Raw genomic sequence first — 16486 nt, forward strand, 5'->3', positions numbered from 1 at the left:
GGGGAGTCACTCAGGATTGCCCATCTCTGGGGTCACAGGCAGGCACAGGACACCTGAGCCCTTGGCAGGTGATGCTGGAAGGGGGTTTATTTACAGACACAAATGAGATGGGGCTGCTGTGAAAAGTGCCTTGAGCTGTTTATTTTTCAGCATCAGTCTCATTACATGATGATGACAATGGGAAGATGCCATCAGCTCACATCCCAGGCAGCAGGCCAGAAAACTTAATGTCACAACTTACTTTATAAGCTTCTTGACCAATCACACAAAGCAAAAGCACATTGACAGCAGTTCTATCCAATCACTATAAGCACAGGTAACTTTGGTTAAACAATGCTTATTTTGAATGCAATACCTGCTTGTAAGCCTTAAAACACAACACACAGAGCTCCATTATTAAGCTTTAACCTTCCTAATATCTTGCTAGATAAACTTTTCTGTAGCTTAGAGAATTATTCTAGACAAGCGTTAATACACAGGCCATTGTTCTATTTGTCCTTGCTTTTCTACAGTTTAAATAATTTTTCTGCTGACCAATCTCATGGCTGCTGCTTTAGCTCTACTCACAGTTCTGCTGTATCTGAGGCCTGCCTTTTGCAGCTTTCCCAAAGCCCTCTGATTTTGTGAATTCCCACAGGAGGTGCCAGAGTACCTGGGGGGCAGTAGGAATGAGGTGGGCAGCGCCTGGGGTCCCCTGCCACCTTCTCCTGGCAGTAGAATCCTCTGTGGCACGGGATGCAGGAGGCAGAGCCCGGGGCTGGCTGGTACTGCCCGGCTGGGCACGGCCTGGGCAGGGCTGAGCCTGACCCACAGAAGTGACCCTGGCAGGACACAGAAGGGACAGCATTGCATGGAGAGGGTGGCACCTTCTTGGGCTGCCTAAAAACAGAGGCCAGGCAAAATTAAGGGAATAAAAAGCAGTTCTGTTTATTGAAGGGCCTTCAGGTACATTTAGGGCAGACAAAACCCACCCAAAAATGGATGATGGGTCACAGGTTTCACACTTTTATAAGTTTGGTCCATTTGCATTTTGGGGGTGAATCTGCCAATTCCAGCTTCAGCTGATGAAGTCATTGACCCCAAGTTTGCTGCCCCCAACTCCCTTTTGTTCCCATCTCTGGGCCCTGAGGCAGTGAGGTGTCCTTGACTGCCAGGCCTGGAGAGGAATTGTTGTGTCTGCCCCAAATGGGGAAGCAGCAGCTCCCACTGTGTGTGGGGTTTGGAGTTCTACACTGAAGAACTCCAGGGTTACAAATAGATGGAAAATATTAAAGCTGAAATCCTAAGGCATCATTACCCCTCACAGGGCCTCTACCTTGTTGACTTTCTATTCGAGATATCTACTAATAGTATCTAACAGCACAAAATATCTAAAACCAGTAAATATCTGTCAAAATTAGGGGCTGTATAATTCCCAGAATCACCCAAACTTCAGTGTGCATATGACCAATGTTTCACTCAGCTGTGGGTGACCCTTTGCCACTGTGGGACACTCAGAGTATGGGGATTTTTGAAGGAATTTTGAATGAGTTAGAACTGGGACTTCTGAGTGTTTAGATAATTTATTTTTCTTATCTTCTACATAGGCAGGAAGGGTGAGTTTGGCTCACATCTTCACTGCATGGTTCAGAAGGTCACAAGACCTTTAGTTACAAGACCTTTTAAGGATTTATTGCCCAATAAAATACTGCCAACAACGATATTTATGTTTTTGACCCAATCCTTAAATATTTTGTCTTATGGACTCATGCTACAGTGTAAGTTTTCTTAGCCAATCACATTATGATACACAAACCTATAATTCTAAACTCCTTGTTTACTTTTACTTAGTTTAACATGTCTCTGCTTTACAAATCCACATTCTCACTTCTAGCACTAAGTTTGGAAGCCTCCTCTAAGGTCTCAGATCAAATCCTGTGTTTAATACTAAGATTTGGCTTCCAGGCCCAAAGTTCTGAGAATTCCCTCATTTTGGACTCCAACCAGCCCTGCCCAGCCCTGAGCAGTACCTTGGGGCACAGGAACGCCGTGGGGCTGACGGAGCTGAAGTTGGCTGGGCAGTAGAAGCCCTCAGAGCAGGGTCCTGTGGGAGAGCTCAGCCCCACGCTGGCACAGAATGCCCCAGGGGAGCAGGGCACACAGCTGTCCTGGGAGCCACCTCCTGAGGGACACAGACACGGCAGCTGGGACAGCACCAGAGCACTCTCAGCTTCAGCAGCGCTTGTTTGAACTGGTAATGTGGCCACCACCACTGGTAATGTGGCCACCATCGCTGGTAACACATGGCCACCATCACTGGTAACACATGGCCACCATCACTGGTAATGTGGCCACCAACACGGTAACGTGGCCACCATCACTGGTAACGTGGCCACCACCACTGGTAATGTGTGGCCACCATCACTGGTAACATAGCAGCCATCACTGGTAATGTGTGGCCATTGACCTCAGGGGCAGCTGGTCACCATTGAAATGGACAAACCCAGAGGGGAGGTCACACTCAGGAGTGTGGTCACCACTGAAGTGGACAAACCCATGGCAGAAGTCACACCCAACCCGTGTGGTTACCACTGAAGTCCCCAGAGGACAAACCCATGGGGGAGAAGTCACATTCACCAGTGTGGTCACTGGACAAGGCCATGGGGAGGTCACACTCACCAGCGTGGTCACCACTAAAGTGGACAAACCCATGGGAAGTCCCACTCACCAGTGTGGTCACTACTGAAATCCATAGAGGACAAACCCATGGGAGAGGTCACACTCAACCCATGTGGTCACCACTGAAGTCCCCAGAGGACAAACCCATGGAAGAAGTCACAATCACCAGAGTGGTCACCACTGAGGTGGACAAACCCATGGAGAGATCACACTGCGCAGTGTGGTCACCAATGAAGCCCCCACAGGACAAACCCTGGGGAGGTCGCACTCACCGGTGGCGTTGTTGAGGGTCCCAGCCGGGCAGGGCACAGGGAAGGGGGTTCCCTGGGGGCAGTAGTGCCCCGGAGGGCAGGGCCCGCTCAGGGGGAAGCCGGCTGTCCCTCGGGGGGTGGCGTCGGTGGCTCCTCCGTGACAGAAGTACCCGGCCGAGCACGGCCCTGAGGGGCACAGAGAGGGACAAACACCACCCAGAGCAGCTCCTCCACCTCACCAACAGAGAGAGCTCCCGAGAGAGGCCAGACCCATCCTTGTCCTGGGTTATCTCTGCTGATAGCCTGGGCTGGTCACCTTTCCTTCTCCATCAACCCTTGGCCTCCATCCCTTTCTTTCCCAGCACTGACCTCACCTGCTGTTTGCTCACTTATCTCCTCTCTAACTGCTGCCCTCACTCTGCTTCCTGCGGGAAGAATTCTGCCTCTCCTCTTTCCAGGTATCCAGCCTGGAGTTCTGGCCCAGGGACAATTATGCTGTGCATAAATGGGAGGGGATTGATTTTGGAGCACAAAAAGAACAGAGATAACATGTTAAAACAAAGGAAGAGAAAGCAGAAAAAGACTAAGGGAGGGAAGGAAAAGTGATGCAATAACTGAAATAACTGCTAAATAAAAATATCAATAAAGCCAAATATATATAATAATATATTAGTAATACAATAATACATAATATTATGTTTTATACAATATTATATATTAATATATCATAATAATATATAGCATTATAATATAACAATATATTAGATATATTATTGTATTATAACAGTATATATTATATACTAATATAATATTTAATAATAACTAATATGATATAATAATATTACAATATAATCATAGTGATAGAAATTTTATTATAATAATTTAAAAATATAATAAGAATTAATAAAATATATCGTAGTTAAGTTATTATCCATTGTGTAAATATAAAATATAATTATTATGAATATATAAAATAATTATTATAATATATAATTTTATAATAGTAATAAAAATAAGTAATAACATATAATAATCAAACAACAAAACATTAAAATAATATTATATCATAATGAATAATATAATTATAAATATTATCATTAAATAACAATAAATAATAGCAATAAAACTAAATGAAATAATCGTAAAAAAAATGAAATACACAGTGAGAATAATGAAACAGGGAAAAAGAGAAGGCTGATGAGCACAGCCACAGGGTGTCCTGCAATAGCTTTTACCCTGTTCAGGGAGAGGTTTCCCATTTTTCCACCTCCTTCAGCCCCAGTGTCCCCCCCATGCTGGGGCAGGTCTGGCAGCTCCCAAAGCAGTGTGGTCACCCCTGAAGTCCCCACAGGACAAACTCACCATCAGGCTCCCAGTTGGCCTCTCCCCTGCAGTACCTGCCCACGGGGCACTGCCTGCAGGCCGTGGGTGCCAGTGCCCCCTCCAAGGGGCTGAGTGTCCCCTCGGGACAGGGCACAGGGACAGCAGTGCGGCCTGGACAGAAGTACCCTGTGATGGAGAGGGCCAGGAGAGGTCACATTTAGGTACAGCCTTATAAAATAATGGCCTTGTTAGCCTTGTGAAATCACAGAATGACCAGGTTGGAAGAGACCCTAAAGATGATCGAGTCCATCCCAGCCCCAACCCCTCAACTCAACCCTGGCACCCAGTGCCACATCCAGGCTTTGTTAAACACACCCAGGGATGGCGACTCCACCAACTCCCCAGGCAGAACATTCCAGAACTTTATCACCTTTCTGTAAAAAACTCTTTCTTGATATCCAGCCTGTATTTCCCTTGGTGCAGCTCGAGGCTGTGTGCTCTGGAGAAAGAGCCCAGCCCCAGCTGAGCACAGGCACCTTTCAGGAGCTGTGAGAGTGATGGGGGCAGCCCTGAGTCTCCTTTTCTCCAGGCTGGGCACCCCCAGCTCCCTCAGGGTTCCTCTCAGGGTTTGTGTTCCCAGCCCCTCTGGATGTGCTCAGTGTCCCAAGGTCCTGCCCAGGCTGAGGGCCCAGAGCTGGGCACAGCACTCTGGGTGTGCCCTCACAGTGCCCAGGGCAGGGCACAGTGACCTCCCTGCTCCTGCTGGCCACACCATTCCTGACCCAGGCCAGCAGTTTGGCCTCCTTGGCCCCCAGGGCACTCTGCTGGCTCCTGTCCAGCCCCTGCTGTCCCTCAGGTCCCTTTGTGCCTGGGCACTGCCCAGCCACACCATCCCTATGGCATTGCAGGGGTTATTGTGGCCAAAATGCAGGATTGGGCACTTGGATTAAATAAACTCCATCTTATTGGACTCTGCCCAAACATCCAACCATTAAATCATGGCTCAGGCCTGCTCTTTTGGCTAAGTACAGCCAACAGCTGGCCTGGTAAGTTCCTGTAAGAAAAGAATCTGCAGCTGTGTCAAGAAAGACTTCTACCTGTGTGAAACATCTGTTTAGGAGGCAAGAATGTAAACACAGTTAGAGAGGAAAGATTTTGACAGACACATACTCTAGCAACTACTAACCAATGAACTGAGCTGCAATAACCAATTAAACATGATGCCTTTAGAAAACCATATAAATATGAGCTATGAAGAATAAAAGGGGTATAAATAAATAAACAATTATCTTGTCCATCCTTACAGCAACAAGGAGACAACCAGGGGAGAAAGGAAATGCTGGGCTGCTCAATCAGCAGCAAATCCCTCATTCCCGGAGCAGAGAGAGGAATCCCCCCACACCCACTCTCACCTCTGGGGCAGGTGAGGGGCTGCACGGTGCCAGCACTGGCACAGGCCGTGCCAGGCGGGCAGGGCAGGCAGGAGCTGGCCCCTGGCACGGGGCTGAAGGTGCCAGGCTCACAGGGCAGCTCCAGCCCCGAGCCCGCCGGGCAGTAGGAGCCTCTGGGACATCTGTACCCATGGATGCCATCCACAGGGCAGGGAGCAGAGTTCCCTTCCAGGCAAACGTACCTGGAGAGAGAGAGAGAGAGAAAATCCACCTGGAACAAAGAGCCCTGGGGGATTTACAGGGTCCTCCACGGCAGGAAGGGAATGACGAATTTGAGTGCATGTTCTTAGAAGGCTAATTCATTATTTTATGTAATTATTATATTATATTACACATAATATTTTCTATTAATTACATTAAATTATATTACATTATATTATACAATGCTATATTATACTATACTATATGATAATTTATATTACAATACATTACATTATATTCTATTACATTACATTATATTCTATTACATTACATAATATTATATTATGCTATACTAAAACTATACTAAAGAATACAGAAACAATACTTACAGAAGGCTTAACAAGATACTAATGAAAAACTCATGACTTCTTCCAGAGTCCTGACACAGCTGGCTGTGATTGGTCATTAATTTAAAACAATTCTTCGCATGTTGGATAAACAATCTCCAAACACATTCCAAAGCAGCAAACCAGGGAGAAGCAAATGAGAAAAGGGGGTGAAAAGCATCAAACTGCTCCCTGTTGAGGGACATGGGTTTTGGAAGTCAAGGGTCATTTATGATTAATAATTTACATTTCATTACCATCCAGCTCAGAAAATATGGATTATTCCTGTTACAGCTAGGCTGTAATAACTTTTAGGGTTAAAGGAAATTCTGGTAAGGTTTAACTCTTGCGGTTAAAGGAGATTTTGGAAAAGTTCAACTAGTACAAGTCAAATCCCTCATATTCCCAAAAATAATTATTTTCAGTCCTCAATGTAGCCCTCATTGTATTCCCAGCTTAGCTTCAACTGCTAAATTTCATTGTGATTTTCTCTGCTCCATTCGAGAGCCAGCTGCTATCAGAAATCTCATGAAATCTCATTACGCTGCACTGAAATCACTTCTAAGACTCTCTTACACTTATAAAATAAATCAAATTTCTGTAGCTTCTTGCTCTGAGGCCCATGAGATGGACAGACACTGCTCAGGGCACTGTGCCCAGGCTGGGATGGTGCCTTGTCCCTGGTTCTTGCACCACCTTGTGGGAGAAGAGGACACAGAAAGGGAAAAAAAAGTTAAATTCCCAGCAAGTGATTATGGGGCTAAATAAGGGATTTGCAGTGGCAATTTATTTATAATAATGATTTTTTTTTTCCATGAAAGCAGAGGAAAAGATGTATAAGAATGCCAGGCAAATGCGAAGGGAACAGGAATGTCTCTGAAACACCTACAGGGAGATGCCACATTGTCACCATCATATTTTCTGAAAAATCCCCTAGCCCAGGATTTCTTCTTCTGGGAAGCTCAGAAGCCTCAGAGAAAAATGAAAACAATAATTATCTGATTGCTTCTCCTGTGTTTTGCTGCTTTGGAATGTGTTTGGAGATTGTTTATCCAACATGTGAATTGTTTTTACTTAATAACCAATCATGGTCAGGCTGTTTTGAGACTCTGGAAGAGAGAGTCACAGGTTTTTCATTAATATCTTTTTAAATCTTCTGTAAATATCCTTTATTCTTTAATATAAGTTTAGTATAATATTCTTTAATATATTATAATAGCATATAATAATATAATTTAATAACATATAATAATATAATTTAATAACATAATATTTGGGGTTTAGATATATTGTTTTATTTATATATAATATATATTATATTTATATATAAAATATATTTATATATTTATTATTTATATATTGTTTATATATATATATTGTTATTTATTATAATATAATAACATAAAATAATAAGTTAGCCTTCTAAGAACATAGAGTCAAGTTGTCAATTCCTCCTGCATCCTGGGGACCCAGAAAATCCCACAGCACATCCCAACCAAAGGGCTGAGAACGAGCCCAGGAGCTGGAAATTTGGATTAAATGGATTAAAACACATGGAAAGGCTGTGTTTGGTCACTGCCCAGTGACAGTGCCACTCACCCTGGGTCACACAGCGGGGTCTGTGCCAGCTCAGCCAGTCCTGGCTGGGCAGGGCTGGCACTGCCCCTCTGCCCCAGCCCCAGGGCGTGGAACAAGCCCAGGAGCTGGAAATTTGGATTAAATTTATTCAACCACACAGCAAGGCTGTGACAGTGCCACTCACCCTGGGTCACACAGCGACGTCTGTGCCAGCTCAGCCAGCCCTGGGGCAGTGCAGACCCTCCCAGCAGGGCAGGGCTGGCACTGCCCCTCTGCCCCCAGCCCCAGGGCGCTGGACAGGGACCCGGGGGGACACGGCACGGGGTGCCCGGTGCCACGGGGACAGAAGTGGCCCACGGGGCAGATGTCATTGCCAGGCAGGGCAGGGCTGGAGGAGTCCACCTGGGGGAGGAAAATACAGGGGAAAGGATTATCAGGGGGAGATTTGGCACCGTGGGCACAGAGAGAGAGCTGGGCACACAGGGGCTGAGTCCTGCAGATTTGGAACTCAACAAAGACCACTGGCATGAAAAGGGTCCTGGCTCCTGAAGGGGGGTTATCCTGTCCCCAGAAATATGAAAATATTAAAATGTGAAAATGTTTTTACTTCAAAACACACCCCAGGTGAATATCTTGGAGGAGATGTCAGAGCCCATGCTCCCGTGCAATGTAGAAATGAAAGCCTGGTTAGAATTTATCTATGGGCAGCCAGGAATGCCAGCAGGCATCAGGAGCAGCATGTCCCTGCAGCTGAGGGAGCAGAAATGCTTGGAAAACATCCCACCAGCAGCCAGGAGATGTGACAGGGCAGTCCTGGTGCCACCAGCAGCCAGGAAGATGTGACAGGGCAGTGCTGGTGCCACCAGCAGCCAGGAGGATGTGAAAGGGCAGTCCTGGTGCCACCAGCAGCCAGGAGATGTGACAGGGCAGTGCTGGTGCCAACAGGAACCAGGGGATGTGACAGGGTAGTGCTGGTGCCACCAGCAGCCAGGAGGTTGTGACAGGGCAGTCCTGGTGCCACCAGCAGCCAGGAGATGTGACAGGGCAGTGCTGGTGCCACCAGCAGCCAGGGGATCTCACAGGGCCACCAGGAACCAGGAGATGTGACAGGGCAGTGCTGGTGCCACCAGGAACCAGGAGATGTGACAGGGCAGTGCTGGTGCCACCAGGAACCAGGAGATGTGACAGGGCAGTCCTGGTGCCACCAGCAGCCAGGAAGATGTGACAAGGCAGTGCTGGTGCCAACAGGAACCAGGAGATGTGAAAGGGCAGTGCTGGTGCCACCAGCAGCCAGGAGATGTCACAGACCAGTCCTGGTGCCACCAGCAGCCAGGAGGTTGTGACAGGGCAGTCCTGGTGCCACCAGCAGCCAGGAGGTTGTGACAGGGCAGTCCTGGTGCCACCAGCAGCCAGGAGGTTGTGACAGGGCAGTGCTGGTGCCACCAGCAGCCAGAGGATCTCACAGGGCCACCAGGAACCAGGAGGTTGTGACAGGGCAGTCCTGGTGCCCAGATCACTGTGTTTCTCTGCCTGGCACTCACCCTGTGCTTGAAGGGCGCTGGGCTGGTGGCTCCCTTGGCACAGTGATAACCTGGGTAACAAAATCCAGAGGGCTGGGCCAGCCCTGGGGCTGAGCAATACATCCCTGGAACAAACAGAGAACAGAACAGCACATGATCTCTTTCCGGTCACATGAAAAAAGAAATTTGCACATTTCCTGTGCCCAGTCCCTCTCACCTGCCGGGCAGGGCTCACAGTCAGACTCACTGGTGGCACCAGGCCTGGGGCCAAAGGTGCCCTTGGGACACGGGTGCTCCGTGCTGAAGGTGGTCCCGGGCAGACAGAAGTGGCCAGCAGGGCACAGCTCAGGAGTTTGTGCTCCAGGACCTGGGAGATGAGGGGAGAACCTTGCTCAGGAGGGATGGGGACAGGTAATGGCATTGTCCATCAGCAGCACCAGCCTCCCTGGCCTGCCTGTCCAGCCACACCCAGGGCACAGGGAAAGCAGATCCCATGGGCAGGGAAAGCAGACCCCATTGGGCAGGAGGATCCAGGGAAAGCAGATCCCATGGGCAGGAGGATCCAGGGAGAGCAGATCCCAAGGGGCAGGAGAATCCAGGGAGAGCAGATCCCATGGGGCAGGGAAAGCAGATCCCATGGGGCAGAAGATCCAGGGAAAGCAGATCCCATGGGCAGGGAGAGCAGATCCCATGGGGCAGGAGGATCCAGGGAAAGCAGATCCCATGGGGCAGGGAAAGCAGATCCCATGGGGCAGGAGAATCCAGGGAGAGCAGATCCCATGGGGCAGGGAAAGCAGATCCTATGGGGTAGGAGGATCCAGGGAAAGCAGATCCCATGGGGCAGAAGATCCAGGGAGAGCAGATTCCATGGGGCAGGGAAAGCAGATCCCATGGGGCAGAAGATCCAGGGAAAGCAGATCCCATGGGCAGGGAGAGCAGATCCCATGGGGCAGGAGGATCCAGGGAGAGCAGATCCCATGGGCAGGAGGATCCCCGTGGACAGCAGGGGTCTGGAAGGTGATGAGACACAACATGGTCCTTCAGAACTGCTGTTGTGCAGATCAGAGACAAGGGAAACCCAAAATAATGATCTCCTTCCTCATACCCCTCTACCAAGCATGAGAAAGTGCCAATTCTCTGAAGTTCAGCCTCAGGAAAAGAGCATTTTACCACACAGGTGAGTCAGTCCTGAATTAAATGCCTGGGGAAAACAAAGGCTTCCCATTAAAAACCTCAGCAGTTCTATTTATTGAAGGGCCTTCAGGTACAATTGGGGCAGACAAAACCCACCCAAAAATGGATGATGGGTCACAGGTTTTGCACTTTTATAAGTTTGGTCCGTTTGCATTTTGGGGGTGAATCTGCCAATTCCAGCTTCAGCTAATGAAGTCATTGACCCCAAGTTTGCTGCCCCCAACTCCCTTTTGTTCCCATCTCTGGGCCCTGAGGCAGTGAGGTGTCCTTGACTGCCAGGCCTGGAGAGGAATTGTTGTGTCTGCCCCAAATGGGGAAGCAGCAGCTCCCACTGTGTGTGGGGTTTGGAGCTCTGCACTAAAGAACTACAGGTTACAAATACATGGAAAATATAATAATATACTATTATTAAATATAATTTAATATTAATAGTACTAATATTAATATTAAATATAATATCATCTCTTTCAAATATGTAGAAAATAGAAAAGCTAAAATCCTGGAGAGGAATTGTTGTGTCTGCCCCAAATGGGGAAGCAGCAGCTCCCACTGTGTGTGGAGTTTGGAGTTCTGCACTAAAGAACTGCAGGGTTACAAATAGATGGGAAATACAAAAGCTGAAATCCTAAGGCATCTGAAGGACTGATCCAAAAGTATGAGTGTGGGCCCATCCTGCTGTTTGTCACTGCTCTGACAGGAGTGCCCAATGGCCTCAGACCCACCTTGAGCACAGTCTGTGTCGTTGCTGGGGGCAGAGGTGCAGTAAAAGCCCTCTGGGCACTCCAGGCAGCGGCTCCCCCTCCAGGAGGGGCTGTAGGTCCCTGCAGGGCACGGCTGGGCTCTGCTGCTCCCCTCCTCACAGAAGTGCCCAGGGGGACAGGGACCTCCACTGGCAGTTGGCTTGGAAGAAAAACACCACAGTTATAGCCTAAAAACATCACTGAAGGGGTATCAGGGACAGACAAAGGTGACACAGAGGCTCCATCATCAGAAGGCATGAAAAGGCACTTTATTTAGAAATCTATAGTTCTTAGAGAAACAATGGTGGACTTGAGACTGTGGCATTCACATTCTCTGAAAAAATCCTTTGCTCAGGATTTTTCTCCTGGGAAGCTGAGAAGCCTCAGAGAAAAGGAAAACAATAATTATCTGATTTGCTTCTCTTGTGTGTTGCTCCTTTGGAATGAGTTTGGAGATTGTTTACCCACAGGTGATTGTTCCATTGGATTCTGCTGTGAGTTGTTTTCACTCTTTGGCCAATCAGGGCCAAGAAGTTGAGACTCTGGAGAGAGTCAGGAGTTTTCATTATTATCTTTTTAGCATTGAGTAAATATCTTTTCTGTATTCTTTAGTATAGTATTCTTTAATACAATATAGTATTATAAAGCAATAAATTAGCCTTCTGAGAACATGGAGTCAGATTCATCATTCCTCCCTGCCACGAGGGTCCTTGCAAATACAATATAAGACTTGATTGGCTTCTAGGAATTTTCTCTCACCTATTGGTGAACTATGAATAGCACACTCTGGAGAATCATATCTATAAACCACAGTTACAGAAAGAGAGATAATAATTGTTTTAATTCCTTTCTCTAAGTTTCCCACAGCTTCCCAGGATTTTCCTGGGACAGCTATGTCTCTCTCTGTTCAGAGGACATGTGATTACCAGATAAAAACTCCTTGTGTGCAAAAAGATCTGTGAAGCTGAAGAGAAGCAGAAATTCCCTGTGAAATCCTGCTCTCACCCTGGCTCCTGAAGGCTGCACAAAGCCAGGGCTGAGTCTTGTCATCATCTTTAAAAATTCCTGCTGAATTCTGCCTCAGAGGAGGGCTGGCAGATGCAGCACTCTAATCAAACCCATGAACTATTAACCTCTGGAATTTTAATGTGATGTGGCATTCCAGGCTGCTTCGCAGCATCAACATGCAAAGCCAGAGCTGCTTTGGCTCAGATTTTGAATGTAAAGCTCAAGCAAAGCCAGATGTGTTTTGTTACCTCTGCTCCCCTTTCACTATCAATCAACCAGATGCACCTGACAAAGGAGGAAATGTTGAAAGGGAGAGTTTAATCCAGGGCAGGAGAACTCAGGTGACCTTGTGGCTCAAAAAAACCCCAGATAAAACAGATATTTTATCTATTTTCCACTATTCCCAGCACACCTCAGCTTACCCTGGGAGGTCTGGGGGAAAGGCTTCCTCCAGTGCAGTAGAAGCCAGCCTCACACAACCCACTGGGGGACACAAGTCCAGTCCCATTGCAGAAATACCCTGAAATTAAATGCAAAGAATGATGTTGGTCATTCCAGACAGACAACAGCAAATTTGGGATGGGGAAATATTAGTAACAATATTCAAAATATTCATCCTGTTTGATTCAGCTACAGAGAACAAAGAGCCCCATTGCAGAAATACCCTGAAATTTAATGAAGAGATTGATGTTGGTCATTTTAGACAGACCACAGCAAATTTGGGATGGGGAAATATTCATAACAATATTTAAAATATTCATCCTGTTTGATTCAGCTGCAGAGAACAAAGAGCACTTGTGTGGCATCACATTTTCTGGAAAAATTCCTTTTGTCCAGGATTCTTTTCCTGGGAAGCTGAGAAGCCTCAGAGAAAAAGGAAAACAATAATTATCTGATTTGCTTCTTCTGTGTTTTGCTGCTTTGGAATGAGTTTAGAGATTGTTTCATTGGTTCCATGTGAATTGTTTTGACTTATTGGCCAATTCTGGCTCTGAAGAGAGTCAGGAGTTTTTCATAATTATCTTTTTAGCCTTCTGTCTGTATCCTTTCTGTATTCTTTAGTTTAGTATTTTTAATATTATATAGTATCATAAAATGATAAGGAATATGAATTCAGATTCATCATTCCTTCCTTTGTCTGGGAACCCCACAAATACAACACACTTGTGTCACCTCTGAGTGTGAACACATCCAGAGAAAGGGTGGAAAGAAAAAGGAATCTCTCCATGTTTTCAGAAGGCTAACTTATTATTTTATGATACTATATTATATTAAAGAATACTATATTAAACCATACTAAAGCATACAGAAAAAATACTTACAGAAGGCTATAAAAATAACAATAAAAACTCGTGACTTTTTCAGAGCCCTGATTGGCCACTGAGTCAAAACAATTCACATGAAAGCAAAGAAACAATCACTCGTTGAATAAACAATCTCCAAACACATTCCAAAGCATCAAAACCCAGTAGAAGAAAATGGCAGATTTAATCTCCATCCTCTGCCCAACCCCTCTGTTCAGGAAAGCTCTACCCAACACCTCTCTGTAGGAAAACATCACCTCAAGATTTCCTGCTCCAGAGCCCCAGGAGCTCCAGAAATGTCTGGAATTTCATTAATCAGGATTTTCCAGTGTTTTACCTGCATCACAGGGGAGGCAGCCCTGGATCCCAGTGTTCCCAGCTGAGCCGCTGTAGTGGCCGGGAGGGCAGGGCAGCGGGGAGGCCGAGCCCCGAGGGCAGTAGGAGCCTTGGGGACATCGGTCCCCCACCGGAGCATCCCTGGGCGTGGGGCTGGCGGCTCCTCCCGAGCAGTAAAAGCCGGCCAGGCAGGGCCCTGTCACCTGGGACTGCCCAGGGAGAGCACAGAAGTGCCCTGAGAGAGCAAACAGCGCCGTCAGCATAGGCAGGAAACAGGGATGGAGTGGGGGAAACGGGCTGGAATGGGGAAAATGGGGCTGGAATGGGAAAATGGAATAAAAAGTGGTGAAAAACTGGGAAAAATGGGAAAAATAGGGCTGGAATGGGGTGAGAAACTGGGAAAATAGGGAAAACCAGGGCTGGAATGGGGGAAAACGGGGCTGGAATGGGAGGAAAAAGGGGCTGGAATGGGAGGAAAAAGGGGCTGGAATGGGAGGAAAAAGGGCCTTGAATGGGGGGAAATTGGATAAAAAGGGGTGAAAAACTGGGAAGAATGGGGAAAAACAGGGCTGGAATGGGGGAAAATGGGGCTGGAATGGGGGAAAAACGGGACTGGAATGGGAGGATAAAGGGCCTTGAATGGGGGGAAATTGGATAAAAAGGGGTGAAAAACTGAGAAAAACGGGAAAAAACAGGGCCAGAATGGAAAAAACGGGGCTGGAATGGAAAAACGGGGTTGGAATGGGGAAAAATAGGGCTGGAATGGGGAAAAACGGGGCTGGAATGGGAGGAAAAAGGGGCTGGAATAGAGGGAAATTGGATAAAAAGGGGTGAAAAACTGGGAAGAATGGAGAAAAACGGGGCTGGAATGGGGGAAAATGGGGCTGGAATGGAGGAAAAACTGGGAAAAAAACAGGGCTGGAATGGGGGAAAATGAGGCTGGAATGGGGGGAAAAACTGGAAAAATGGAGAAAAACGGGGCTGGAATGGGGAAAAACGGGGCTGGAATGGGGGAAAACGGGGCGGGAATGGGAGGAAAATGGGGCTGGAATGGGAGGAAAAAGGGGCTGCAATGGGGAAAAACGGGGCTTGAATGGGGGAAAAAGGGCCTTGATTGGGGGGAAATTGGATAAAAAGGGGTGAAAAACTGGGAAGAATGGGGAAAAACAGGGCTGGAATTGAGGAAAATGGGGCTGGAATGGAGGAAAAACTGGGAAAAAAACAGGGCTGGAATTGAGGAAAATGGGGCTGGAATGGGAAAAATGGGGCTGGAATGGGAAAAATGGGGCTGGAATGGGAGGAAAAAGGGGGCTGGAATGGAAGAAAATGGGGCTGGAATGGGAAGAAAATGGGCTGGAATGGGAAGAAAATGGTGCTGGAATGGGGAAAATGGGGCTGGAATGGGAGGAAAAAGGGGCTGGAATGGGAGGAAAAAGGGCCTTGAATGGGGGCAAAATTAGATAAAAAGGGGTGAAAAACTGAGAAAAACGGGAAAAAACAGGGCCAGAATGGAAAAAACGGGGCTGGAATGGAAAAACGGGGCTGGAATGGGGGAAAATGGGGCTGGAATGGGAGGATAAAGGGCCTTGAATGGGGGGAAATTGGATAAAAAGGGGCGAAAAACTGGGAAGAATGGGGAAAAACAGGGCTGGAATTGAGGAAAATGGGGCTGGAATGGAGGAAAAACTGGGAAAAAAACAGGGCTGGAAGGGGGGAAAATGAGGCTGGAATGGGGGGAAAAACTGGAAAAATGGAGAAAAACAGGGCTGGAATGGGGAAAAACGGGGCTGGAATGGGGGAAAACGGGGCTGGAATGGGAGGAAAATGGGGCTGGAATGGGAGGAAAAGGGCTGGAATGGGAGGAAAAAGGGGCTGGAATGGGAAAAATGGGGCTGGAATGGGGAAAAACGGGGCTGGAATGGGGGGAAAACGGGGCTGGAATGGGAAGAAAATGGGGCTGGAATGGGAGGCAAAAGGGCTGGAATGGGAAGCAAATGGGCTGGAACGGGAAAAATGGGGCTGGAATGGGGAAAAACGGGGCTGGAATGGGGAAAATGGGGCTGGAATGGGGGAAAATGGGGCTGGAATGGGGGAAAATGGGGCTGGAATGGGAAAAATGGGGCTGGAATGGGGGAAAAATGGGGCTGGAATGGGGGAAAATGGGGCTGGAATGGGGGAAATGGGGCTGGAATGGGAGGAAAAAGGGCTGGAATGGGGAAAAACGGGGCTGGAATGGGGAAAAACGGGGCTGGAATGGGGAAAATGGGGCTGGAATGGGGAAAATGGGGCTGGAATGGGGAAAATGGGGCTGGAATGGGAGGAAAAAGGGGCTGGAATGGGAGGAAAATGGGGCTGGAATGGGAGGAAAATGGGGCTGGAATGGGGGAAAAGGGGGCTGGAATGGGGAAAAACGGGGCTGGAATGGGAGGAAAATGGGGCTGGAATGGGAAGAAAATGGGGCTGGAATGGGGGAAAATGGGGCTGGAATGGGAAGAAAATGGGGCTGGAATGGGAAAAATGGGGCTGGAATGGGAAAAACTGGGGCTGGGATGGGGAAAATGGAATAAAAAGTGGTGAAAAACTGGGAAAAATAGGA

The 16486-nt window shown here is 47.6% G+C and overlaps 1 protein-coding gene across 1 annotated transcript in view; it reads right to left on the bottom strand.

Annotated features, from left to right (window-relative positions):
• LOC135457357 (zonadhesin-like) overlaps positions 1-16486 on the bottom strand; it is an 80418-nt gene that overhangs the window by 21603 nt on the left and 42329 nt on the right. The window contains exons 33-43 of the mRNA XM_064731876.1: positions 13892-14125; positions 12673-12770; positions 11225-11402; positions 9526-9675; positions 9330-9433; positions 7973-8190; positions 5645-5865; positions 4272-4418; positions 2931-3095; positions 2010-2161; positions 653-821 (exon numbers count right to left, since the gene is read on the bottom strand). Of these exons, the coding sequence (XP_064587946.1) occupies positions 653-821; positions 2010-2161; positions 2931-3095; positions 4272-4418; positions 5645-5865; positions 7973-8190; positions 9330-9433; positions 9526-9675; positions 11225-11402; positions 12673-12770; positions 13892-14125 (1836 nt within the window). The remainder of the gene's footprint in view (positions 1-652; positions 822-2009; positions 2162-2930; positions 3096-4271; positions 4419-5644; positions 5866-7972; positions 8191-9329; positions 9434-9525; positions 9676-11224; positions 11403-12672; positions 12771-13891; positions 14126-16486) is intronic.

The sequence above is a fragment of the Zonotrichia leucophrys genome, chromosome 24, assembly GCF_028769735.1.
Source record: "Zonotrichia leucophrys gambelii isolate GWCS_2022_RI chromosome 24, RI_Zleu_2.0, whole genome shotgun sequence".
In the NCBI taxonomy this organism is placed as follows: domain Eukaryota; kingdom Metazoa; phylum Chordata; class Aves; order Passeriformes; family Passerellidae; genus Zonotrichia; species Zonotrichia leucophrys.